Here is a 27,825-nt window from a genome sequence, read left to right on the forward strand (position 1 = left end):
CCATTTTTCTGGTCTTAGTGAGGACTCGAGTTGCAGCGTTCTGAGGAGGAGTACTACTCAGTCTGAAAAAAAAAGGTGTTACCATACTTAAAGTATTTTTTATGTCCACATTGCATTATATGCATATTGCATTATTTTCTTTCTTGTATATTCTGGGTGTCAAAAAAATATATTAAAAAACTTATTTGGCTCAAAGCCTACAATTTTTTAGCAAAGAGCCTTACTTACTTTATCATGCAGGGAGGGTCAAATGAATAGATGTTACTGGCTGCATTGTCGGTAATGTGAGAGTATGTGTGTAATACGTTGTTTTTTTTTGACCATTTTGTTTGTCATGCGTCTCTTGTGAGCCCTCAACTTAATGGAAGTGCAATTCTAAATGCCCTTTAATCTCCTCAGACTGTAACATGCAGTACTACGCAGTGTATAAATACCAGCTTACAGATTTCAGACTGACCCAATTGTTGATAACGACTCTGTCTTACCATCAGTGTGTAATAGGCCAACATTGTGTCTCTGCCAAAAATGTATTTAGTTCAGGTCAAATTATCCCTCCAATCTCCTTCAGCCCAACTGAGCTCAAACAACATTTTAGTTGTGATACTCAATAATTGAGCAGTGGCCGCAGGGATAATCAGCAGGAGTGCATCACAATTACTGCTCATTGATGTTGAGAGAATTAATAATGTATTTATTGGCAGGGGCCACATTCAAATACGTTTCATAATGTGGTTTGACAGGAACATTGGCTTGAGGCCTCACATGTGTACAGTTCATGGTTGTCTTGTTGGATGTGCTAAAAGATGTCTTTGGGCGTCATCTGCTGATACTCTTTTGAAACGTCAAGCCCAACATATGGTCTCAATCACAACTGTTCGTTGAGATCACAGTCACACAGACTATATTATAATCTCATTGCCTTAGAAGAAAAAAAGGTTTGATACAACTGACTCATATGTTCCGAGTCCTGATTGTTTGTTTACTTTACAGAAACTCAAAGAAAAAATCATGTTCAGTCATTTATTCAACACAATTTCAATGTACAATACATACAAGTGAATTTAAAAAAAAAACCTGTGTTTTTAAAACAGTGTATGGTAATTTTAATGAGCTGAGATATAAGTAACAGTGATATTAAGACATTTGGCTGATTTTATATTTACACTATAAATACATCACAATCTAACAATTGTTTAAAAATTCAATGTATTTTAAATGTATTTTATACTGCCTCTATGTATGCACAATATGAAATGCATTTATTGCTACATTGGGCACACACAATTGACAGTAATTGAAAATGTGTTATGTATGCCATGTATGTTAAGCAGAACGAAATGTAAACATCTGGCTATGAAGATCTGCTACCATTTTATTTATCGGTCATTGCATCTTGTAAATCCAAACATGCAGCCTGCATGATAAAGATAAAATAATCTAACTCTGTCAATACTCAGAGGGTTAAACAACAGCTGAGGGACTTTTAAGACTACAGTCATAGGAGGTAGCTGCCTACATTCTTATGAGCGGGTTAACATTGGACTGTCAACAACAATGCAGGTATATCTTTTATGTCAGAAAAGGGTAGCTTGAATTTAGAAATGTGAGAACACAATTTAACACACGGCAGATCTGTTGGTTTTGTGGGTCATCAAGAGAAGCACGTTTTCCCAATGAAAATATGGGTTTTTAGCAGTCACCCAAGCAGACAGTGTAAGATCACTCTTCATGACACGCAATAGCTGCAGAGTGTGCCTCAAAAAGGTGCAAAGTCACTATTTTGCAACCGGAAAAAGGTTGACCGGCACACTTGCTCTCAGGAAGTGCTGCTTCTCTTTCTGCTTCTTGGCCTCCTCTTCAGGATTTCTTCTTCTTGATCACTTTCACAATCCCTCTGCAATAATGAAAATGTTTGAGCTGAGAAAACAGCTGTGAGATTATGTGGTGACAGGTGATGACAGTTCAAGGACCCCACAAAAAAAGCAGGCTCCAGGAATAACTAGCTGCAAAATAACAGCGTAAACATGTAAAGTTCAGATAGTAGCTGCTGCATTATCAACACAACAGTTACTCTTAAAGCAACTGGTAGACATTTCAGAACATGTGCGCATTTACTTTTTTGCCGAGCATTAGTTGAGATTGACATTCTGTTTGTACAGGGTGGTGGTGAATATTAAGCTACGGCCAGCAACCGATTAGCTTAGTTTAGCTCAGAAGGAAACGGGGGAAACAGCTTACCTGGCTTTGTCTGAATAACAACATCCATCAGCAACTCCAAAGTTAACAAAATTGACACTGTATACCCTGTTTGTTTAATTTGTACAAAACCTGAAGTGTAAAAATGTACGGTTTTATGAGTAGTTATGTGCTGCACTATTCCTTGGCTGGGAAAGAGTGATTTCCTCTCCATCGTTTCATTGCAACCTCACAGTGACACAAAGCTCCTGGAACTCTTAGACAAAGTCAGCAAGCTTTTTCCAGCCTCCGTAGCTTCGTATTTACCATGCAGATGTTAGAGAGGACTGATCCGTTGCTTTTATCTTTACAAATGAAGTTTCTTACCCCATTTTGCTCAGGCAGCTTGGACCCCTTCTTCATGAGCCGCGTTAAGTGATTGCACAAAGCCACAATTCTGAATGACAGCTGTTGAACAGATGATTGCAATGAGAATAAGACCTGAAGAGCAACATTTTCATTCAGCCCTGATCACTGTAAGGAAATAATCAAACTGCAACAAATACTGAAGCCGTACCTTCCACCTGCGTCTGGCATACTGTCTCCTGAAGTTCTCCAAGTTGACCACTGACAATCTCTTCACCATGGCCTGTCTGGTATTTAGAGGCTGCAGAAACACAATAAGGGATAAAATAACAGAGAAAGTATATTTAATATTAATGTAAAATGTTCAAGTAAATTCAAAAACATTAACGCTATGGCACTGGTTTTATTCAAATCAAAGATCACAAAATAGAAGAATCTGCCAACCAGATGCATAATACATGATGAACATTTATTTCAGTGTTAAGACAACAGTGGAAAACGTTAGTGTGTACATCGAAGGCCCAAAGTGTGAGCCGTGTACAGGAACATCTGTTGTGATGCTTAAACATTGACAAGGAGGAGACATACTTTTGAAACACATGTGGTCTTATTATATAAGTTGTTGTTCCTGATGTCTCATAAAACATCTCAAAGAAAGAAAAAAAAAGTTAAATAATTAGTTAAATACATTTAGTCTTTAGTAAAAGTGCACATTTGCATCTACGGAAGAAGATCATCAGAAAAAAAGACTACAACTTTTGTGAAAAAAAACAATACACTTATCAATATTTACAGTCAATACAATAAAATAAAAATTATGGAATGAAAAAATAAATCAATAAACCATCCATAACTTACATTCCTCTACAATATTGATTCTTCAAATTAAAGAGCAAGTCAAACAAGAGCAAAATTGTTTGTTAAAATCAATTACATTTTAGAATATTTCCGGCTATAATCGTGAACGCAATAAGTTTAGTTCCTCAAATTCCAATTCCTACGATCACTTTAACTGAAACTTGTCAACGTTCTACAGAGTTCACGAAATACATTCAAATTGGAAAAATAAGCAAATCTAAATACTACACAGATATACATTCATCTTGTGCTGCTGAAAAAAAAGGGGACAATTCAAACAGTATCATTTAAAAAATAAATAAGAAATAAGGTAAATTGAAGTGTATCTTCATTTGTTATGTGTTAGCCAGACTCTGTGAGTGGCTGTTTGGCCTTAGGGCTCAATTCCCTCCTGCAGGACTGATGTAGCAGCTCCTTCATTGCATGCTTCACGTCCGTACTCATACTGCTGCCGTTGGCTTCTTCCGTATGCAGAGAGCCCACCACCTCCTGCAGCCACTGTAGCTCAGAGTTCAGCTCCTGCCTCAGAGCATCCAGCTGACTCTGCCTGTGGCTGTACTTCCCACTGATGCTCTCCAGACTGGCATCTATCGACTTCAAGTCCTCCTGCAGCAGCCTCCTTGTGGACTCCACTTTACAAAACTCGTAGCGGACCTGGGACAGGTGCTTCCTCGCAGTCTCACTCTCCTCCTTGAACCAGCTCTCCTTGTCATTGTAGATGGACAGCAATGCTTCTATATCAACTTGCAGAGTGTGATGAGCTACTGCCACCTCCGACAGCCCCCTCTCCATCTGACTCACATCCTCCACCACATGGGCAAAACGCTCAAAGTTGGCATATGTGTTGTTCACGGGCATGCTGCAGTGAGACTGAATGGTGTACTCTTTTAGACGCTTCGTCTTCAGCTGCTCCGCTTTCTTCTCAGCCTCACGGGCTGCGCTTTCCTCTTCTATTTGGTCCCAGGACTTCAGACAGAAGGGTGAAGGGGAGGGGGGACACTGAGTGAGAGGCTGTCGCATTGTTGCAGCTTGAAAACACACACAGCGGTGAATATCCCAGCAGCCGTGGCACGAGGATTAGTGTGTGACCCTACAGCGAAAGCCATGGCAGGTCAGAGCGCCGCAAAAACACCGTTCACATGCATCTCAGAGTCAAATGTTGGAGTTGACTTCTCCAACATTACAGGTTGTTAAATGTTCATGCCATTTAAAAAACGTAATTAGTGGCATATTGCTTCAGTTTGAATCACTTGAAATTCTAAATATACTACAAAACGTTCTCAGAGGTGTGGTGTAAAGTTAGCGTGAACCTTTTCTGCATGAATGTTTTGGCAGATTTAAAGATGCATTTTCCTCTCTAATAAGAAACACACCTGTGAGATCAACAGTTAGATATTGTGTTCACATGTGGTAGGAAGTGGGTCTGTCAGTCGTTATTCAGAGAACAAAAACATGCTGCCATACACATATATCAAGCCCATACCTTAATCCAGTGATGGTTGAGGGCCTCTTGTATGGTCATCCGTTTTCTTAATTGATGAGAGAAAGAAAATGCAGCTGAACAAATACAACTCAAGCTCACACACAGAGCACGGTCAGCAGATACACTTTAGGATGTAAATCTCTCAGGAATACGTTCACACCGGGATAACTTTCACAGAAATATTTGGTTTCCTGGAGTTGCATTTAAATGGAAACACATGTTAAGCAACAAGAACAATATCACATATTACAAAGTAAAGCACAGTGATTTGCTTGTCATTAGTTTGTATTACTAAGTATATAATATTGTGTAACAAAAACAAATCCTTGCACTGGATTTCATGTTTTTTTTATTCTCATTTGGATCAGATCAGCACATTATGTGTGCTTGAGGTTTATTGCGGTGTAACCTCTAACACTGGGCGTTGTATTGTCAGAATTGATCTTTGGCCTTCAGCTGTTTGCCAGGTTTTTTTTTACCTTGTGTCCTTCACCAGGAGCTGTCTGATGAAGCTCTTGGCCAGCTCGCTTGTATTGCTGAAGAGCTCTTCGTCAAACTCGTAGTCCATCGCCGAAATGTTTCCCAGCGTTTCCTGCTTCGTGTCACCGAGGAAAGGCGATGCGCCGCTCAAACTAAAACAACATTTCCACAAACACTTTGAGTGTCCTCCATAATCTCTTGAGGTACATTAAGATTCTCAGTCGAAAGGACAAATCATCCCAACTTACAGTATATATGTGATGACTCCAATACTCCTGTGAAAGAACGGCACAAGGTTAATCCAAAGTTATGCGCTGAAGCCTGATGTATAGAAGGCAGCCGAGTCAGAGGTAACTAAAATCTCCTACCACATGTCTGCCTCCAATCCCAGTGGCTCATAGTTGACAATCTCTGGAGCTGAAAATAGACAGCAAACACTCCTGCATCACAAACAGTGGCAGGCCAAACACCAAGCCTCTTCTTTAAAGCTTCACCATTGCAAACACCTCGTATAAAAACACTTACCAACAAACTCAGGGGTTCCAAAAATGTTTTTGAAATCTGCCCCAGCTTCAATTTTGTGTGCCAGTCCAAAGTCTATGAGTTTGATGCGGGGTAGAGGAACATTCCTGTCCAGCAGCATTATGTTTTCAGGCTAAAGTTGAAGACAAAAGACAAACAAAAAAACACAAAAAAAACAGGCTTATTTGTAAGCAGATTTCTACCAATATTGGACCATTCATGAATGACCCCAAGTAAAACAAGTTACCTGGTTAAAATCACCTTTTGTGTAAGCAGTAAAGAAAAACATTGAAACAGAGACAGTCAGACTTGTTAGTGTGACATTTCAAAATATTAAACAACACTTTGGAACATGTGCTTATTTTCTTTCTTGTCAAGAGTTGGACGAGAAGATTGATTCTCTCCCGTGTTTGTACACTCACTATGAAGCTTCTGCGAGCAGCTTATTTACTGTAGCTTAGCACAAAGACTGCACACATTATGACGCAGCTCGCCTGCCTCTGTCCAAAAGGAACAAAACCTTTGGCATCTCGAAAGTAATTAACACCTTGTGTCCAATTTATGAAATCCTCACATAAGCGTGAAATTTTTTTTTTGACATTTATGGGTGTTATTATCGGACAGATTATTTATTGTGGGACCAGTACGGTCTTGTTGTTGTCCCAACCAAAAAATTGCTGGGAAATAGTTCAGCACATAAGTCATTGTAAAGCAGTAAACTTGTCACTTTCACACTTAATTCATGAGATTAGCGTAGCGACAGTGTGGCTCCGGATTTCTATAAATCAACACAAAGGTCACATCCGCACTGATTGGACAGGCAGTTTAAAAAATGTTCCTCGACTAACTATTAACCCTCTGAAAATGAGTGCACAGATCTGTCATTGTGAAGTGAAGGTCACAGCCTCAGGCAGGTTTGAATCGAGCCCTTCACTGAATGTTCTTTTTTCTACATTGCCAAGTCAAAAGCATGAAGAGGGAAGAGGAGCTGCGGAAAAACAGGACGGTGACCATCAGCAGCGTGGTGCGACAGCGCTCTCTGAAAGCGAAGAGATAACGCTGTGGTGTCTATATGTATCTGGACTTAAGCCACAGAAAACAGGAAGGATGTGTGATACAGAAGAACGAGACATTAAACACCTGCTCTATATATTTGGAATTTAGTCAGGCTTGACCTTAGCAGTGGCGGTAAAGAATATCATCTTTCTCGCAAGACAAATATAGATTTACTGATGCACAGATGGAGCATGTTGTACCTTGAGATCAAAATGGACGATCCTCTTGGAGTGGAGGTACTCAACTCCATCTAGAATCTGTTTGATAAACCGAGTAGCCTCCTCTTCACTGAGAGACTCTTTTTGAGCTAGGAAATCAAACAGCTCCCCTCCAGACACCCTGCAACACACACACACACACACAGAGACACAGACACACTCAGAGATACTTAGAGACATCCTGTAGGCTCAGATAATCTGGAGCATACCTCTCTTGAACATTATCTAAAGTGAGTTAGCAGGATTTGGATGCACTGGTTCAGGATGCCTTGACTTTGTGGTAACAATTTGCCTTTCATAAAAATCACTCTAGCTCTTAACGTTTTCATAATAACATGCTTGAAAAGCATGTTATTATGAAAAGGTAGTATAAAGAGTCCTTTGACCAGCTGCTAGTGGATAAACATGATGTTCTTTGATATTCTTATGAAGACAACATAGTAGACTGAATGACGCACAGTGAGCCTTGAACAGTAACTGTTCTGTCAGTCAGTTGACCCCTGCTTTCTTTTAGTCCTAATTGTGCCCTTTATGTTGCCAGGCAGTCGCTGGACCCAAACGCGTTCCTCGGAGGCCTCTTTTTCAACACAACCCTTGTTGACTCTGTGAAAAGCATTTGGTTCTTTCTGGCATCTACAAATACTGTGTGGAGATGTTTGGATGTTTTGAGGTGTAGTGCTGAGATAATGTGTTGGATTGTTAGATCGTGAAATGACTCACAGTTCGAGGACGAGCACCACATCTGTGCGGTTCTCGTACACATCATGTAGTGAGACAACGTTGTTGTGCTGGAGCTGCTGCAGGATGTCCACTTCCCTCTCAATCTCATCTCTTCTTACGCCACGTCGACTGGCCCGACTCTGGCGCTTCTTGATGAACTTGGCTGCATATTCATTGCCTGTACTCCTTTCTATACAACGTTTTACGATCGCAAACTGCCCACTGCAAACACAAAAGAAGAAAAAAAGACTCATATATTACTTAATTACAGTTCTGTTTTCTCCCTCTTGTGTTTTTTTATAATTTTAATAATGACATTTTTAACAATTAGTAACAGGATATGACTACGGGTGAAGAAAGACGTCAGAGAGGAAGCCGCGTGTCAAAACTAGCTGAAATATTGAGGTATACTTCATCACTTCCTGTTTCCCTGCCAGACAGAGAACAATCAGACAGGCAGTGACAGAGCTGCTCTCCTCCCACTGCAGCAACGTTCCTGCCAAATTGCTGGCCATCCGAGAGAGATCAGTCCACTGAAAACTCTGAATATTTCACCACAGAGGTGTGGCTTAAAGACCCTCTCTTAGTGGGTTATTATTTCACTTTTCACTGTGCTCTTCTAGCGTATGCTACAGCCTTTGGACAAGTGATCAGGGCATACAGTTAATGTGTTTAAATCCTGAGCTTTACTAACCTAGAATCGGCATTTCATCTTTAAAAAACTGGAGTGACTCCACCAGTAGATGTAGTATTCTCCATTGTAACTGTCCCCCAAACATAACATTGACAAGTCTGAAAAGGATCTTCCAGCACTGTCGCCAAGTTCAATACATGTGGCTTCATTATCAGACAAGCACTTTCAGTCACAGTATGTTGTCACTCCTGCTGCTGTGGGCTGACCTGCCCACTCTGTGCATCCAGAAAAACAAGCCTCTCAGTCACTGATCCCTCTGTAATAGGCCACAGAAAGACACAAGGGCAGCAGAGCTGGCAAAAGGTTTCGGGGAAGATAAACGCTATCTTTCACAAGACAGAACATGAACAACCAGCAGTGACTGCGATTGGATAAAACAAAATAAAGCCGGTTGACTTAATAATGTATTGCATATTTGCAAATGATTCAATGCAACATAAGACACGCTGTATTTTTAGACATTGTTAAAGAACACACAGGGAGAGGACAGAGATAATGACTGGCAGGCATATGTTTTGGACATAACTGTCTACACAGAGATTCCAGAGTGGCTGTGAGAGACTGTCCAGTCTGCGTCCACTATCATCATGGTGTCTTTAGGGGGCTAAGAATAGAACGGCCCAAACACTCGTTCTCCACCTGCTACATCTCTGCTGCTACTGGGGAGAAGGGGAAAGCTTGCCGAGCTCGAGCTGCTGTAAAAAGGTTGTCCAGGTTGTGTGCTTCTGCCTCTCACATTTTACAAATCAGTTTACACACAGAGAAAGCTCCAGCTCATCATAAAACTGATACATGGATTGAATACAAAGCAGCCTTTCATTAGGCACATTTGTGTGGGACAATTGAGACAGTTGGCTCTTTTTGAGGCACACCATGCCCTGTCCAATTCTACAGAAATTGCTCCATTGAAGACTTTGATTTTTTTTTAAGATACTTTGCTCAAAAACTTACTGAGGTGTAGTTTAACCACACAACCCCCAGAACACAACTATGACACTGGGGGTACAAGGTCCAATATTATGCAATCAAGTACAACCACACTGCAAACACTGACCTCAAATGTCTCAATCAATATTTCTTTGGCAAACAAAAACTAGATTACAAGCGCCACAAACAACGAGCTGCTGGGCACCTGTATTCGATTAAAAGATCCTCAGTATAGGCGTTATTAATAATACATTGTAATTTGGAGTTAATAATTTCAGGCACTTCATATCATGGCAACAAAACATTAAAAGGTCAGCTGTGTAAATATGACCCAACAGAGAAAGTGGGAGAGAAAGAAAGAGAAGTACATCATAACAATGCTCTTCAAAGAGTCACACACATGCCACTAAGAAATAAACATGAAGGGAGGGGTGCTGAAGCAGAACAGCAGCGTTGACTCTGAAATGGTCCCTTTATCTGTTCCATTCACAGGACATTTCCACCCATGAGACATCCCTCAAGAGCTGACCCTGTTCGAGACGACCATAACAATGTGTGACCCGAGGAGGAGTGTAACTCGCTAAATGAATTCCACTTGCAAAAACAAAAATCAAGCAACCTGAGGGGAGGAACTGATACATGTCAGCATCATCAACAATGTCCTTGATTTGCCTGTTAGATAAAACTGAACGTAACGACCCCTCCTAGTGTGTGTGTTGTGGCCCGAATGTCAGTGTCAGCCTGCCAGGGGTTTACTTTCGCGGTGTTACGAGGTGCAGAGTAACAGTGATGAGAGCGGTGATGCTGGGAGTGGTATTCCACAACGGGCCAGGCGTGCCGGTTGTCTTAGCTCTAAGCCGGCCAGTGGGACTGAAAGTACCATCTCCCTGCAGAGTTTCCACATCCAACAGCTGAAGGTCATTATCCACAGCCAAGGTTGGAGGAATGCTCAGACAAGTGGCGCCGTACCAATATTTAAACACATTTCTCAACTGAACCTCTGGAGCGGCGTGACCAAGAGTGCCAGATTTATAATGAACCAAGCCCGGTCTCTATCCACCCCTGAAAAGCAGCTCAAACTTCTAAAATGTGACGCATCATTGTTTGAATACCCTTTATTTGATATTCTCATGAAATATCTCAACATGTAAGCACATTAAATGTTCAGAACACTTTAGTATCCCGCTTGTTTGAAGTGGTCCAAGGTCAACAATGCATCTGGGGAGTAGTAGTATTGGTGCGTGGAGTTCCCTGCGTCGCTGCACTGAATAAATACATTATTCATCCACTCAACAGCAGAAATGACTCTGAGCTGATTACATTCAATCATGTCCCACTCCTTGCACATGCAGGCCTATGTACTATGGATGTATCAGTGATTGCCTTTGGAGAAATTCAAGCACTTCACTGCGCTCATCAGCAACACCTGTCTGCTCTTTCCATTCCAACACATCTAATCTTTGAAGGGTGGAGCCCAAAATCTGCCCCATTGGCACTCCTACATCCTCTCCAAAGACAACAAACTTCTGCAAACTGAAAATTTCTTTCATTAATTTCCTTCTGCAAGAATGTGGCGAGTATTTCTAGAAATTACAGATTCCACAGTATCCAGAGACAAAGTGGGAAACACTTTACACATCAAGTGTGATGTGACCTTTTCAGTGTTCCTGCATTCAGTTGGAAGTAGACATTTGAGTAGTATAATAACAAGGGACTATATTTGGCTTTGAGGCTTTACTCTGGGTCAGAGGTGTTTTCAGGTAAATGCTAACATTAACATGTCAACATGCAGATCATGCTTAAATGATGACGTGTACCATGTTCACTAACTTTGTTGAGCATTTTACTATATTACCATTTGCTAATTAGAAAAAAAGTAATTTTGGCACTGAGGGGAATGTTTTTCAGCTATTTGGTTGTACATTACAGTATTTTAATTTGAAATATTAACATTACATGTACGCTTTTATCCAAAACGACTAATAATAAGTGCATTTAACCGCAAGTACAAACTCAGAACAACAAGTACAATTTGTATAAAAAAGATTTGACCAACGTTTTGACTAACTGGTGGTGGCACTAACTGAAAATGTGAACATTATGGACACATTTAACAGCAATCCATCCAATAATTGCAGAGACATTTTAAACCAATATTTCCCTCTTTGAAGCCGCTATGTTCTAACCAATATGAAGCCTGTAGAGGATGGACCTATAGAAGCCTTCACCCTGAGGATTATTGCCTTTCATTGACGATGACAAACAAAGGTGATGTGGTTTCATTCGTGGTCGCCACAGTCTCAGCGTCTAGTAAAGACGGTAGTTCTCGAGTGTTATGACCAAATCTGGACAATAATGTATCTGTTTTTGACAGTTAGAGTTCACATCTGCCTTGACGGTCGCATGTTTACTAGCTCACCACAGGCTCACCTGTCCCGTGGGAGGGTTGGTGGCAGCAGTGGGTTTCCACTGTGACACTTCCTACTGTCGTCATCAGCGTCAGCACTCGGATGGCAAGACAGGTCAGTAAATGCCTCACATCGGAAGCAAAGGGTTGTTTTACAAACTCACGTAAGTAGTGGAAAGAAACATTGAGTACAAGTGTGTGGGGCCCTGTGACATCAAACTGTCAGTAGGTAGACAGTATGATAAATGGACTTTCCTGTAGCGAATGGCTCAATAGTTCCATAGAGCACAGAACATCTTAAATACTTCACACAGATTAGCTTTTGGCCCCCATCACCAAGTCTCCCCACCCTCTCAGGAGGATGATTGAGTAACCGTTCCATTGGGGCGTACTGCGGAAAGGTCTGAACCCATGAGGCTCTATCTAACTGTGGGCGGGGGGCGAGGTGGAGGCTGCAATGGTCCAAAAACACAACAATAAAGCAGAACAGCAAGCGAAAAAAAACATCCAGCTGCTGAATCGGTGATAGAAATATAAAAACGCTTTTTTCAGTTTTTTTCAGTTGCAGGCATCTGTGGTTTTTAACCACGCTAGCTTTCTATTTCCCATGACAGAAGAGCTGATGTATCACTCTCCTCAATCACTCTCTCAACCCTTAAACACTTAAGGAAAGACTTTAAATACACTCTCTATTTAATGCGTTTGCCCAATATCTTGAAATAAATAAATAGTTAAATAGTCAGGAAGGGCACCTTTAATGTTGTCAAATAATCTGCCATTATAATTGTGATAACTCAATACTTCAAGACAAAGGAAATAATACATCAAGTACAATCATAACAGTCCATATGTTCAGCATATGGACTTAAATGCACTGTTAAAACAAATAAAACAAAAAGCGTTGATAGGGTATTATCCTAAAGTTGACTTAACTGATCCATAAAGGATGAGTTCACGATTTATGAACACTTAATAAAGCTTTATTTGTAACTAATACATTGTGTTTTATTTATTTTTTTTAAATGGCACTCATTATCATTTAAGTGAACTCCCAATTCTATTAATGTGAAATATTTTCATACACAGATGCATTTTCATGAGGAAAATATTTGAGGAACCTCAATGTAAAATACAATGAAAGGGTCAAAGCTGGACACAAAACTCTTCCTCTGGAGGCGTATAAATGCAGCTGGAGCACCAATTTCAACAGCAGCTCTTGGTTTCTATCAGGGTGTGTCAAAGAAGCTGGGCAGCAAAAGACCAGCAAACACCAGGACATAGTGCATCGCTTGACTAGTAGTGAAAGGTTAGGAGTCAAACACTTTCTTTAAACACCCTGTATATCTGTTAGCAAGTGGTGCACAACCCAAAGCCGTCTTTCCGTGCAAAGTTGATTTAGAGCTTCCCCCAAACTAAACTGCAACCTGTCAACTTCCTTTTAACTATTTCCCCACGGGGCAGTTTCCTCGATGTGCGGCTTTTTCGTCCACATTGATCCACCCAGAATCAGCTCTCGCAAACGCAACATATCAAATTGCATTCTCTTTCCTGGTTTGGACGTATCACGGCCAAACAGAGCTTGTTTTCTGAGAGTGTGTTGGAAACTTGAACTCTCACTGTAAACTTCAACCTCCTTCAACGCGTGCAGCGACACACCCCAACTCAAGCTTAAACAGGCCAGCTGTTTGCGTTCCTACGTACACGCGAGGACCGAGGTGTCAACGGGCATGCAGGGAGTCATGACTCACTCTGAATCACACAGTAAGGAGGATCATTCTCCATACGGTGGAATGAAACATCTCTGCGAGACAAACTGCTCCACTGTACATCTTTGAAAAAACTACTCACCTTCCTAGTTCTTCTCCAATTTCATAGAAATCATCCACAGGCTGCTGCTTGAATACCGCCATGCCAGGTGTCTTCATTGATGTAGTTTATCTCCTTGGTGTATACAGTAAAGCCTGTCTATCCAGCGTGTTCAAGTCCAACCCTGGTGATACAAAGAGGTGTACCTGTTGATTTCTGACTGGAGTGATGCAAATATTTACATGTTCCAGCTTGTGTAGCATTCCATCTCGGAGTTGACTTACTTTCACCTTCCTTTTAAGAAAGCTTTAACACTTTAAAGTTAACCAGCAAGAGTCCTTTCCGTGTCTAAACTCCGATTATTGGCTTTAGAAATTTAACAAGCACATCTCAACTGTGCCAAGCTGGGCTGTGTAACGGTGGCTAGTTCTTGTGATTATAACTAATTAAAAGAAAAGAGCCTTTGGGGTAATTAGGACAGGATACGTGAGATGTGCTCTTGTGAAACGTTATTTGACAAAAAAAGATTGACGTCGGCAGCAAAATATGCTTTCCATCTATTAAGCATTACACGTTTTACTGCAATGAATTTGAATAAAAATATATAGTATTGAGTAAGTGGACACTGAAAGAGTGAGATCACTTGTGTTCATGTAAAAAAAATATGAAGACAAAAAACTGAAATACAACATGCTTGCTGTCCGATAAGTTTCATGGCTTCACAAACTGACCTTATGTCCTGTCAGACGCAGAGCTGACGATAAACTTGCATCGGTTTCCACGTCTTCACAGCCGGTCTGTTCTCCCCATGGCTGTCGTTCACAAAACTGCTCCTTCAGCGTCTCTGTTGCTCTCTGCCACCGATGGCAGCGCCATCAGGCTTTTGTGTCTGCAGAAGTCCCTCCCCCTGATGGCTCTATTATGAAACTGCATGCATGAGGGAGACAGACTATCAATAAAGATGACCGACACCTCTGGTGTTTATTCTGGATAAGCACTTGAGGAATTAAGGATTAGTACAGCTGTTTAATTTTTTTTTACTTCTTATGAACACCTGCAGATGAGTCAGATCACACTCAGTCCGCTGTTGTTCATTGAATTTGTCTTGAAACTGGTTTTACAAAAACATAGTGGCATATACTTAAATTTGTAACATAAAAGCTTTTTATTAAAATGATACAAATTAACAATAAAAAAAAGATGCCATAGAGATTTACATACCACAAAGTGAAGTGCCCTATAATATTCTGAAGTCACCTTGTCCTTAAACATGTGCAATACATTGCAGGGAAATGCAAAAGAAAGAAATTAAAGAATAGGTGATAATATTAAACATAGCTTATTACATGTGAATATGATTCTAACACAAAAGAAGAAAAGGCATGCAAACCATGCTTAGAACATATATGTATTAAAAATATGAGCAAAGCTGTATATGAGCCCTTTGACAAAATGACTGGACCTCAGACATCTTTCCATCTTAAACTGATCCAAGTCTCTTAAACTGATCCAAGTCTCTTAAACTGATCCAAGTCTCTTAAACTGATCCAAGTCTCATGAAAGACCTGCTCCCATGAAGACAAAGTAAATCTCTTCTACAAGTTTTTTTTTTCATTCACACACCAACTAAACAACCACAATTATGTAATTCGTTCACAAGTTCAGGTGGTCCCACAAAAAAACGTGTGTGTGCTAACAATAACATAACAGAGAAAAGGTAGTCAATTATGTAAGTAACAGCAAAGAAAAATATGGTAACAGCAAGTAGAGTCAAATATTATAAAAATGAAGGAAATACTACAATTATTCAAAATTGAAAGTTATACCAAACTGTAAACAATAAATCAACACAGAAGAGAAGGGGCGTCCTCTCTTGTAGATCACCATTCAAACAACAGTACACTGTTGATTAATACAAACGTTTCGTCCTAAGCAATTCATTGTTTCATACTGGTATATTTAACAGTAAAAATGGTAAAAACAAGTGTAATGGTGAAAAGTGCTAAAGAGGAAACCGTCTTCTTTAAGTACCTGGATGTGGAAGACGGAAAGATGTTGCCACATTCCTGAAACACTTCCCTCATAGATTACAAGCCATCGTTGACTTCACTGCCATTTTATCAATACCGTATCATGAACTCTAAAATCATTCCACGGGTAAATGTGAACTTGTGTAAACAATGGACAGATAAGTGTTATACTGCCACACTGAGGACAATGAATGCAAACACATCTGAGGGAATTCCAGCATCATGCATGTAGTGCACATATCTTGCTAAATAGGTTTTAGTCAGGAGGAATTAAATCCTTTTTGCACCTAATAATCACAAAGATGTTTAAAAAAAGTTTTAAAAAATCAAGAACATTACTAAAACAAGGCAAATTAATCTTAATACACAGATTTCGAATACTTAATGCCAACTTTAAATATTCTCCGACACAATTTTGTCTTTAGTTTAAGTACAGATGAAAGGGCAAAACTGATTGAGATATTCACACGTGCGTTTTGGAATATTAAGTAATTAAATGACCGTTAAGTATAAAATAACATATTGAGAGTGATACCTTGAAATAACAACCTCTCAAATATAGATTGATAGTCTGGAATGACTGCCTTGTTAGTACGATGGCTTATTATTCAGCATATCTAGTCATATGATCTGAATCCTGAGATATAAAAGAAATACAAGCATTTCTTTTCCCAAAATACTCCACATGCTGATGTGAGTGAAAATACATTGGAGGATTAAGTTTTTGATGCTAAGTTTGATAGAAAATCTTCATGAAAGCTAGAGGAAGAAATTATATAAACAATTTTGAAGCGGCTTAGTGATCAGAAGGCTCAAAGACATGAATGTGAAGTTTCAGCAAAATTTGAATTCCAGCATAAGTGGTTCAAGTGCATCAAGAGACACATGGATCAAACACAAAAGATGTGTTGTTGAGTGGTATTGTGGAAATTCAAAAAAAATATTTCGGTAAACAACTTTAAGACATGCATGATCGGGACTGAGAGGCAGAGGAAGCAAAAAAGAACAAGTATAAAAAAAAAAACATTCCTTCAACAGACCTAAAATTGCCAACTATTAAAAGATCATAGCCATGTTTTTAAAATACTGATTTGGACTGTAAGAGTGTAGCTTGGCACTGAAGCTGTGCATGAGGCACACACACACAGGCATACAACAAATAAAGCATATACGTGGAAGGAATACTGACAGAAGCCCATTCGGCCTGGAATGTTTTGGTCTTTTGATGCGATTTCAGTCAAAATCGTATAGAAAGTTAATTGGTCCGACTTTAGGTCCAACTATCTGTTAAGAAAAATCCCTTGACAACTGCAACACATGCCCGTCGCATGGAGAAGATCTTTTTGTCATCACACAACCTGAAGTATCAGTTATCCTCCTCATCGTCGCTGACGAAGCTGCGTCTGTCCTGACTCGTCTCTCTCTCCCTGAGGAAGGTCTGCCGGATCGCCTCCAGCTCGGTCAGCTCAAGACGGACTTTCTCCAGATGAAAGGTGCGGCGGTTCTGAATTTGTCGCATGGGAAAAGGGTTCATGTCCCCAAAGGCAATGCTCATCAGCTTCCTGGAAAAAAAGACAGGCCTGTCAGTATGGGATGGTTTTCTATTGTTCTGTATGCTGTGCAGATTTGACATCCTGTTTTCCCTGTTTTATTTGAATTTTTTTAGGATGCTATGTATACAATTGCAATCCTCACTAAGTGTAGATAACCAGTTGTTTTGTTCGTGCAGCAGGAAGATATGATAAGCTATTCCCAGGTTAATTATCTTTCTCCTTATTACTGCATGCACGTCTCAAAATAAAAAATATCAAAACAAATTCCAGTTGCTGTACCTTGAATCCAGGATTGTGCCTGTAAAGTATCTAAGATATTTAAAGATGGCTGTGGAGTCCTGCAACTTCAAAAACTCTTCCTCTTTGTATTTGAAGAGAGCGAGGGCGAAGCGAAATATGATCTGTGGAGGAAAATGAACAAAGCTGTGATATATATCTCGTAACTTTCCATGTGTGACCCTATTTATCTCTGAGAAGAATGTCTGAACTTGCAGCACAGAAATGTTCTTACTGACTTGTTATGAGGCAAATGTTACTTAACTAGTTAACACCGGGAAATTATGATTCCCACCACAGACCTCTACATAGGGTAAATATTAATAAAGTGTCTATAATCAATTGTTTTGTCAACAATGGATCACAGTGTTATAGTGATGAGTCCACAGTGAACTATCACCCAACCCTGCAGTTCCACTCAGCTCCACAGAGCTGTGTAGTTGTTACAAAGTGACTTTTTAATCATTAAAAATAGGCATTTGATCCATTATTAGTCAAACATAATAAATAGTAGAGTTATAACTTTGTATAGACATGGTGGTTTGCAGGGTAAAAAAAAAGATCTGGGAAAAACCAAACACAAACACAGGTTGGATACGGTTGGAGACACAGTGGGTTAAAATGTCCGACCAATAAACCGTCCTTTTTACGGAACTTGTTTACAGGAAACTAATCCGACATACTATCTAGGAAAGCAAAATAAAAGATAACACATGTCTCCTGATCTCACGTTCTAGCCTTCTTCAGAGCTCTGCCAACATGTCAAGACAGATCTTGTACTTTTTCTTTCAGCTCCCTTACCTTAGGACCTTCGTAAAGAAAGGCGTCCCAGATCTTGAAGAGGATGTCGCTCACCAAACTGTCCACAAACACCACCAGGAACCAGTTGAAAGTGATGAGAGAGAAGTCCACCTTGTACTGCTCAAAGTGGACATGAAGCCGAGGGAGTTTCTCACTCATCAGGTCCTTGAACACACGCTGGTCAACCTGCAAAAAGACAACCAACAACACACATTTACATCCTTCATTGCGTTTTACAGCAGAAGAAAAGGTCAAACCCAGGAGAGAGCGAGAAAGCAAACAGTGCCGATAACTGTGACACATTCTTTGTATGATCAGTCATGAGCCGCACAGTCACATGGTTATGACATCCCTGACACCAGAGAAACATGTAAACTCTAGTAAGGAACTTTTCCCTCTGCCTCCCAATGCTAGAATATAACCATATTCACCTGTGAGCCCAGCAGAGTCTTGGTGTAATAGTCTCTGGGCATGAAGACCTCCACAATAGCGATAAGGCACCAGAAGGCGTCCTCTTGGTCCAGATAGAGCAAGGCGATAGCTGCCAGCCTGAATACATCAAATGCAATAACAATTAATCGTTACAAGGCAGACAGGGACAGGCTAGAGGGAGAGAAACCAGAAGCCCTCCTGTACCTGTTGAGCCCCTGACAGTAGCCGATATCTGGATTCCTCCAGGAGAAAGCCATCAGGACGTTCCTGAGCTTCTGTATGCCGCCTGCACTCGGTGAGGAATAGTGCTTGTTGTTGGGCAAAGTACGCAGCAAGTCCAGCTCGATCTGCTTTGAGGCCGGGTTGGGCTTGTCCCTTGCAACATTTAGTAAGGTCTCATAGTAGTCAGGTGCCAAGTTGTCACGAAACTTCTTGACGTGGAAGGCGACACACCAGCGCCACACCTGGGACCGGTGCTCATGGGGCACTCCGTACCGAAACAGGGCCTTGAGCTCAGGGGAGCGCACCAGGTCTCTGTTCATGGTGCTGGCCAGATAGTTCTCCCACTTCACCCCGACGGACACCTCCTGATCCGTCATGGATAGAGATTTCAGCTCCAGAGCTCTCACCTTTGCAACCAGCCTCTCCTCCTCTTCCTCCTCCTCGGGGACAGTCTTGAAGCCAAACGTGTCATACTCACTGATGTCAGAACAAGAAAGAGAGAAAATGTAGAAAAATAAGATGTTCAATCACACTTTTAGTGGGACCCACGTTTGCTTAATCTGCTACATCACTGAATCTCTAGCAATACATTTTAACGAGTCACATAGGACAAGATCGCGCTTGCCAAGAAGTGAGAGCATAAATAACGAGCAAAATACCAATTAGGAGAGCCAGTTTTTCCAGTCAAGAAAAATGAAAACAGAAATGAGAACTGCATTACATTTGGGGCTATTACGGCAATACCAGTGTTGCGCTTCTACATCCTGCAATGAATATGTTTGGAAAAACATGTAGTGCTGGAAAATTCTTTAATCTGCTTTACAACAACAATAGTAGAATTTTGAAAAAGGCATTGTCCGTACCTGACAATATTCGGTTTAAAGATGAGGTGCTCCTGTTGGTCGGAGCTCTCCACCTGCAGTGCATCCTCTAGTAGTCGGGAGATGACCTCTCGGGCTGGGCTCTGCTCCGAAGATGAACATACGGGGTTCTTCACTTCTTGAAGCAGCACCAGATACTTACTCTCCACCTGACAAAGCTTAGCCTCCAGGGACGTATACTGCAGCAAAGACAACAGAGAAATTGAATCAGTGACTTTGCTAATATAACTGACTGCAGCAAGATTATAGTTTATTATTCATTGTTCCTACTTGGCATTTTTAGGTTTAAGGGGCACCAGCTAAAGACAATACTGGATTTCCCCTACAAGCTACTCAGACTTCCCGTTTCTATTTCAACAGAATAATGCACAATTATCTGACACACACAGGATAGTACCTTTGCTTCTAAAGTCTTTTCTCTACTCTCTGCATTCCTGCGTAATACTGTCAGCTCCAGTATCTCTTTGTTCAGGAACTTGTTTTGGGACTTGTAGCCTTGAAGACTGTCCTGAAATTGAAGAAACACATGAGCAGTTAATCAGACAATGAGAAGATAAGTTCTATAACCGAAGATATGTTCTATAGTGCTTTACACTCCCAGTTGTTATCATCTGTATCATGTATTTCAGCTATATATCTGGTTTAAAAGTGTCCTCCTGTACCTTCAGGATGTCCACCTCGTCCTGATCTTTGTTGGGGGATGGCGGGCCTTCGTTTGGAGTGCCGCTCTGCTCTGAACTCTGCTGGGACAGCTTGATGATGACTTCATCCTTGGCCTGGATGGTCTCCATTAGCATCCCCAGTTGGTCATTTATCTCCCCCACCTTTATCTTCAGGCCCTTGAGCTCTTGCTGCAGACTCTCCTTCTCTAAGGCGAGACGCTCCATGTGGCCACACAAGTCCTGGATCTGCCCATTTCTTTCCTGAAGCAGAGCCTCCAACTGGCCGGCCTCTTGCCGGGTTACTTCTGTACCTTGAGTCTGGTCTGAAGCTGTGGATGAATCTGGAGCCGGGGGTGGACGGTGCACTGGCTGTCTATCGCACTGGGAGGTTCTCAGAGTCTGCTGCAAAAGTCTCACCAACTCCTGAATGAATAACGAGGATGTACACACATTGCATTATTAAAATGTCGTCGTCTGGGTCACAGTAAAATCCATATGTTGAATTCACTGTTCATTGTTTGTCCTTTCGGGGAAAATTGACAAACATTGAATTAAAAAAATGTGAAGGCTCTTTTCAAGAACAGATGCATATTCTGTATACAGAGATTATACTTGCGTAACTGCTGCCCATATTTATGAACTGAATTGTAATTACATTTCTTCTTTTTTACGCTTAACACCAACATGTATATTATATCATACAACATGATTTTATTTTCCACAACAAACAACAATGGATTAGTTTACTCCGTTTAAGAAACCAAAAAGTACAAGGAAGAAAATGTAAAAACGATTCAGTTACATTCCTCTTTCTCACAAAGACCTCTGATGCAAATACTGCAAATACTTGGCTCACACATTCCCTCTATGGGTTAGTAAGTAGTCACTGTGCTGCAGATATACTGTGACATACAATTAAACTTCCAGTTTTCATTGCCAACTATCTGGTAGAACAAACTGCAAACAGAGAGGTCTGAGGACAAAATTGAGCACAGCCTACATTGTTTCTGTCACAAACAATTGCCATTGTATTCAAACACGTTGAGCACCATAAACAAGGGAGAGTATGTGGGGACTTTGCAACATTACGAACTAATTCAGCCGAGGCTAAACATTACCTGGAGCCATACATTAGTAGTTGTAACAATACAATGTGAGCGGGTCCTCTTGAGCAGAACAATGTCAGCTGTGTCTGAATAATTCCAACAACACTAATGCAGCTACAGCCAGTGGAGTCAGATAGTCAGAGTTACTGGGTTAATTATTGTTCCTACTTTGAGCTGACAGTAAACCACTTCACGGGGGAGCACACACCCGTACATTATATATTCATCTGGCGAGTGTTACAGCCGTTGGGATCAATCGTCTGGTCTCAACACTAAAACAAGAACAGAGTGATGGGAAAGAACGACACAGCTGCGATTGTTGTGAGTAGGACTGCCGTGTCCTCGCTTCTCGCTTGAGCGTGACTAATCATTTCCCGTCTTCCTGTATTAGTGTTTGCACCAAACCGCTAAGTCAGAAACCACAATCTCAGGCTTATGCATAACTAAAAAGATGAGAGTAAAAGCTGCATAGTATTTCCCCTCAAGTGGATAATTAACACATTAAATCAATCCTGGAGATTTACAGGTGCATGTGAAAACTATCGCCTCTTTGGGATATTTTTTTTTAAAACACCATCGGTAAGATGAATAACAGAGTGAATGGACAAGAATGTTTTCAGGCACCAAGTGATGACATCCTTTTGTGCAACCACTTCCCCATACTCTCCCTGGAAACAACTCAACCCTCTGAATGTCATGTTTTCAAGTCATCCATATACGTGTACGACATTCTTTCTTTAAATGCAACTACACTGGGTGAGGTAATGAGAGTGAGACAACTGTACCTTCTGACTGGCCAGCTCTTCTCTGAGTTTGGCCTGCTCGTGCTGCATGCGGCCCAGTTCCTCCTGCTGGCTCTGGAGGCGAAGCTGCATCTCCAATGGTTTGTTGCCGTTAAACTCCACTGGGGAGCTCTCGGCACTGCGCGTCTCAGCGGTGCGCCCAAACCGCCCAGAGCCCATCATGTCTCGAAGCAAAGGCTTCTTAGGACGCGCAGAGTTGCGCACAAAGTCGAAAGTAAACGCTGACCCGATGGAATCTGAAAGAGAGGAGATAAAGAAGTAATAAAAGTAAATTGGGGGGTTGGAGCCGGCAGAAACATTTTGGAAAAATACATTGTTTGTCCATTTGTCATAGTATTGCGCAAATGAGTGGAGCAATAACGGACAATTCTTTGAAGTAGAATGTGATGAGTATAATAAGTATTAAACGCTGTCCAGAAAGAGAATAAGGCAGCGTGGAGTGGACGTACGTCTGTGTGTGTTTGGATGATGTTTGTGTTCAGGGAAGTCCTTGTTTGGAGCATCCACCAGCTCCCACTCCTCTGCACTGCTGTTGCTGTTGGTATAAAACACACTGCGTCTGCTCTCCCCTCCTCGGCCCGGCCGCAGATAAGACATGGAGTTCCTGACAGAACAGAAACCAGATGAAAGGGTGAGTAAGAACATGGAGTTTCAGTGTGAGTGCTTTTCCAATCCTCAGGGACCAAGGACAAACTGCAGGGAAGTGTGATGCCTCTGCTACTTTGTAAATGTAACACAAGCACAAACAGCCTTTGTTGAGGTCTTTATAGTTTACACACATTGGCTCACAGAATTGTGGCTGTATATAAAGTAAACAGCTCGAGGTGTCCAGGTGACACTCGATGGGAGAGCATAACTTACAAAGCAAGTGTCTGTATAAAATAAAATGTAAAATAACATGAACGGAAGGCATTCTTGAATGTAAGATGAACAGTCCACCATAAGAGAGACCCTTACTGACTCGTGTTTTTCACACTTCTTTATGTGAGATCACTGCAACCACATGACCGCTCGTATGCAGCTGAATGCATGTTCTTGCCTTCCTCACACCACTTATACACCGAGCATGTTCCATCCTCGTTTTTCAGTCATTAGCCTCACGCCCATGTGACCGAAAAGACACACTTCAATTTATTTAAAGCTTTCGTCAACAGCAGCTTCACAACTGACACACTGGCTTTATGAGCGTAGCTGAGACCCATGGCTTCTTTTAAGATCGCATTTCTGCTGTGCTCAGGAGTTACACCTGCAGAAACTCTTATAAAGCTTCATGCATTTAATAATAGGAGAAACTTGATCATTGTAAAAAGGCCAAACAAACTACAGACACAAGCTTTAAGGCGCAGGAAGCATGGCAGCGGAAACTCGCCAATATTTCTGTGCACCTCGCTTTCCATCACAGATACAAAGCAAACTCCAAAACACGTTGCATTTCCCACATTTCAGTGTTTTGCATCACTTGAATAGAAGTGCTTTAGGGCCCTGAAGGGTAACGGTCGATGGCTGCATTAGAGCAACCAATGAACTATGGATGTGACCATTTCCTCTCATTGAGTCAACCTCTGTTACTCCAAACGGCTATATTGCGGCATAGAGCATATAACATGTGCCAGTTTTGCAGGAAGTAAAAAACAATACACTTCCTTTTTTTAAACTTTGGGTACAATATCATCCTACAGAAAGCTTTTGTTCAGTCTTACCTGAGTTCTGTACCGAAGTTTTTGAGGGAGAAGTTGAGGGGGTTCGCAGCAGAAGGCCCTCTGGCTGACTGGATACCCACCATTCCCCCGCCATCGGTTTCCGTCTCCATGGCAAAGTCGCTGCGGACCTTCTCCATGCTTTCACTTAGCTTCTCAAAGATAGGTGCATCTGAAATAAAACATATAGAGACCATTGAAACAGCTCAATAATACTATTGTTTTACTCAGATCACCACTTCTGTTTTGCTGGACCGCAGCTACATTTCAATTGTTTCTTTTAGGAAATGTGATGATCATGAGCCTTAGTGCTCAGTGAAGCAATATGTTGAGTTACCCGAAATGATATTCACAGCAGAGTGGATGTCTGCGGTTTCAAGAACAGCCAAATAATACATTAAGTAGCCTTTTTGAGCCAATAGGGCTAAATATAAAGTTTCCTCTTTGTATAAAATTTGCTTGGAAAGTGTGGGAACATTTTCTAAAAAAGGTCAAACAGCTCCACAGCTTTCACACCCAAAAGGGAAGCCAGTCCAACCACATAGGTGTTGTTGCACTGCAATTAAACTACAACAATGATCAGACTTATTTTGCTCAGGACAAATCTTTTTAAAAGAGAAATAAACCCTGTCGTCACCCTCTGTGCACGTAAACCTAAAACTGTGCCAGCTTCATTTAATACAGCAATTAGTTTAACATGTCACAGCATGATTTGTTGTACCTAAACCTTTATACTCAGTAGCTACTATCATGTATTCTTGCATCTTGGTTATACTGTGAAGAGAAGCTTAGGCATGTTAATCTCTTTCACTGGCCATGCAAAAAGACATGAAATATTTAATGTCCTCTCAACAGCTAGAGGGAGAACTCCAGTTCACGAGACATTATTAATTTCACATGTATTTACTCAGAGTTTGCTGACAAAGGTTCAAGGACTTTTTTAGAAGAAAAAAAAACACACGGTGTTAAAAAGCATTTGAAAACACCTGATTACTTTTAACTTTTGCTTTCTATTTATATGCCTTGATAGTTTTTTTGTAGGAATGTTAATTAGTCTTGTAATACTTCATAAAATCAAGTATAACAATTAGTTTGACTGCCTCTTGAGGCATTCACAGTTCATTTCACGAGAACGGTCAGAACATGTTAAATAATTGTCACTAAAATGAAAACAGCCTTGAAGACCAAAAAAACAAAAACTATGTTTCCGTAGAATAATAACTCAACTTTCAAAGATCCTATGTTGTTATTTTAATAACAGGTCAAACATTTTGTTGTTGTATTTATCTTAGTTGCAAAGTCTCTCACTAGCTTCAAGTGTGTGTGTCTTGCACATTTTCTTTATCCAGTCTAACCAGGGTTGTTATCTTAATATTTGCTGTGAATAGTTGCATTTAAGAATTAAGATGGATTAAATACATATAGAATGTAGGTTTGCCTTGAAAAATGATGTGACAAAATTGCAAGCCAAAAATAGATAAATCGTGACAACAACTCAACTTTTCCTTCAGTCAAACCATCTGACTAACATGTTCGACTTTATAAGGGCCCGACAGAGTTAATAATATATTATGCTGTATAAATATACTGTATCGTCTTATTTATATTGCAAATGTTGTTGCGCTGCATTTATAAAATAGCAAGCAGTTTTCAAATGTATTTGAATTAAACACACCCCAGATAAAGTAGACGTAAATGATTATCCCGTTTGTTCATTACTCATTTAATCACTGCTCTACAAAACCACTCCTTCATGCTCGTCCTGCAGGAACTCAGGAACCTGGCAACAAAATGACTTGACTTGTGTTTGTAGCACTTGTGTAAATATTAATCTATCAGCTACAGGTGTTTACTTTCAGCTGGTGCCTGCGAGTGATGAAACTGGTGTCCATACATATCGTATATGTACGTGCGTGTGTGTGCGTATGTGTGTGTGTGTGTGTGTGTGTGTGTACCTGCCTACCATTGTCTTTGCCTACGAGGCCCGTGGGAGCGTAGGCCAGGGTCGGGGAGCTCCAGCTGTCTCTCTGACCGGAGCCTCGTGTGTTGCTGTACTCCCAACGTTTCTGTTGTAGCTGCTGCAGCCAGTAATGCATCACCTGCCTGCTGGGGGCCTAGAGAAAGAGAGACCAATAACACATTTAACAACACCTTGAATACAAATAATAATAACAGCTGTGGAAATAAATAAAGCACAGGAAACCGCCCAAGAGCACTTTAGATAACGGGTTATTTAGGATCGGTCATGTGAATGAGCACAGACGCTGGTTTCAGTCTCAGTTCCAGCCTCAGGCCTTGCAAGCTGTTTGGTATTAGCCATTCCTACCATCTGCTGTCCATGATCCAGACTTCAGTGAGAGCAGAGACACCTGTCTGCTGCCTGAAACCAGTCACTGTCATGTGACAGCGAGGAAGACTCATCACATGAGATGAGCAGAGGTGTCATGGGGGCAGATGAGCTCACGTGCACGTCAATCCAAAACTATCTCTACAAATAAATAGTGGACTGACAGTGTGTGTGTGTGGGGCGGGAGGGTGCATTCAGTTAAGTAATGGGCTGATTACGCTCTTGTCTGGAAAACACGTGTCCCAATTGATTTTGTATTGATTTTTTTTTTTTAAAGCCAGCTTCAAAAGTTGTTAAATCACAACCGTGTCAGCGGAACTCTTTCCATTTCAGAATAAAATTGAGAGCTGAGAATAAAACAAGTTAGAATGAGTGTGTCTGCGTTTCCGCCGCGAGAAAGGAAGTGGCAAATGACAGCAAAGAAATGCAAACACATGCTGAAAAGTTTCCTACCTTCAGGAGGATCTCCTTCCCGGTCGTGCGGACCTCAAACTGACCTTCTTCCCCCTCCACGTCGTAACTGAAGCACGCGTCGCCGATCTCGATGTGCCCGAGCGGCAAGGCGTCTTGAGGAGTCTTGAAGTAATACAAGTAACATTTCCTCGGATCGTACACGAACCACCTCGGCTTGTACCCCCTTAGAGGCCCCTTGCCGGACAGTTTGTTTAAGTATCCGCACAGCTTGGAGGGCTGCTCCTTCGCTCCCTCGACCTCGGCCACATCCACAGACTTGGTGGCCACGATCCGAGAAGCTGTGCACGGGTTTGCCTCGCTGCCATCCTCCTCTTCGTGCATCTTTTCTCGAAGTGTGTTCGTGCAGCCCAGCGGATGCCCACTACTGTTTCCATCCGCATGACTGCCTGCCTCTATGCGAGGGCAGCATGGGAGATGTAGTTTGTTTTAATGGTGACGCGCGTGCGTCACACGTGAGTGCGTGCGGCGCGGCAGCACCGCTGGGCGGCGGTGTGGTTACACCAGATGTGCGACCTGAGAGACCGCAGCTGTTTGGTTGTTGATTTACAGACACTTTTGGTATATTTGGTCATAATAAAATTTTGAAGATCCCCCCAAAAATTGGAAGTATAAAATACAAATGTTTAAAATTGTCGGGGGGCATGAACCCAGGTCAAAAATGTGCTGTTGAGTTACACATTGTGCATATCCCAAGATAAAAGCTACAGAAGAAAAGTACTCAACTACAAATAAAAGTATTCCATGAAAAACTTTTGGAAAAAATACTGAACTATTAGCAACAAAACTAACAAAAGTATTTATAAAAGTATTTGTAAATGTGCATGTGAGG

At 41.2% G+C, this 27,825-nt stretch overlaps 2 protein-coding genes across 3 annotated transcripts; both read right to left on the reverse strand.

Annotated features, from left to right (window-relative positions):
• Positions 1–1,104: 1,104 nt before the first annotated feature.
• Positions 1,105–14,559, reverse strand: dapk2b (death-associated protein kinase 2b). 2 transcript variants are annotated; one of them, XM_068602877.1, is made up of 12 exons: positions 14,444–14,559; positions 13,755–13,896; positions 7,879–8,100; positions 7,141–7,279; positions 5,888–6,017; positions 5,731–5,779; positions 5,611–5,637; positions 5,362–5,514; positions 4,883–4,928; positions 2,753–2,842; positions 2,563–2,643; positions 1,105–1,894 (listed from the first exon to the last, which is right to left on the reverse strand). In XM_068602877.1, the coding sequence occupies exons 2-12, from the start codon at positions 13,829–13,831 to the stop codon at positions 1,817–1,819; spliced, it is 1,092 nt and encodes a 363-aa protein (XP_068458978.1). In that variant the 5' UTR covers positions 13,832–13,896; positions 14,444–14,559; the 3' UTR covers positions 1,105–1,816. The 2 variants fall into 2 exon arrangements, with proteins under 2 accessions (XP_068458978.1, XP_068458977.1); XM_068602876.1 differs by lacking the exons at positions 1,105–1,894; positions 2,563–2,643; positions 2,753–2,842 and adding an exon at positions 3,589–4,365.
• Positions 14,560–16,075: 1,516 nt separating this feature from the next.
• Positions 16,076–27,382, reverse strand: tbc1d2b (TBC1 domain family, member 2B). Its single transcript, XM_068603617.1, is given in 14 exon segments — positions 16,076–17,304; positions 17,575–17,696; positions 18,373–18,558; positions 18,804–18,921; positions 19,009–19,503; positions 19,890–20,086; positions 20,305–20,415; positions 20,570–20,992; positions 22,461–22,714; positions 22,928–23,082; positions 24,179–24,347; positions 26,139–26,289; positions 26,976–27,319; positions 27,322–27,382. Coding segments are annotated over 14 exon segments (2,976 nt in total). The 5' UTR covers positions 27,377–27,382; the 3' UTR covers positions 16,076–17,108.
• Between the last annotated feature and the right edge of the window lie 443 nt (positions 27,383–27,825).

This window comes from Clinocottus analis, unplaced genomic scaffold, assembly GCF_023055335.1.
Source record: "Clinocottus analis isolate CAN_PGR_092001 unplaced genomic scaffold, fCliAna1.0.p SCAF_6, whole genome shotgun sequence".
NCBI lineage: Eukaryota > Metazoa > Chordata > Actinopteri > Perciformes > Cottidae > Clinocottus > Clinocottus analis.

Bases quoted from the DNA above. Each gene is read 5' to 3' on its own strand.
- dapk2b (XM_068602876.1), bottom strand. From the start codon at position 13,831: ATGAAGACACCTGGCATGGCGGTATTCAAGCAGCAGCCTGTGGATGAT. The intron at 8,101-13,754 runs GTGAGTAGTTTT...TTGTGTTTGCAG, and splicing joins ATTGGAGAAGAACTAGGAAG to TGGGCAGTTTGCGATCGTAA. The intron at 6,018-7,140 runs GTACAACATGCT...CTTCAACTTTAG, and splicing joins TCGTCCATTTTGATCTCAAG to CCTGAAAACATAATGCTGCT.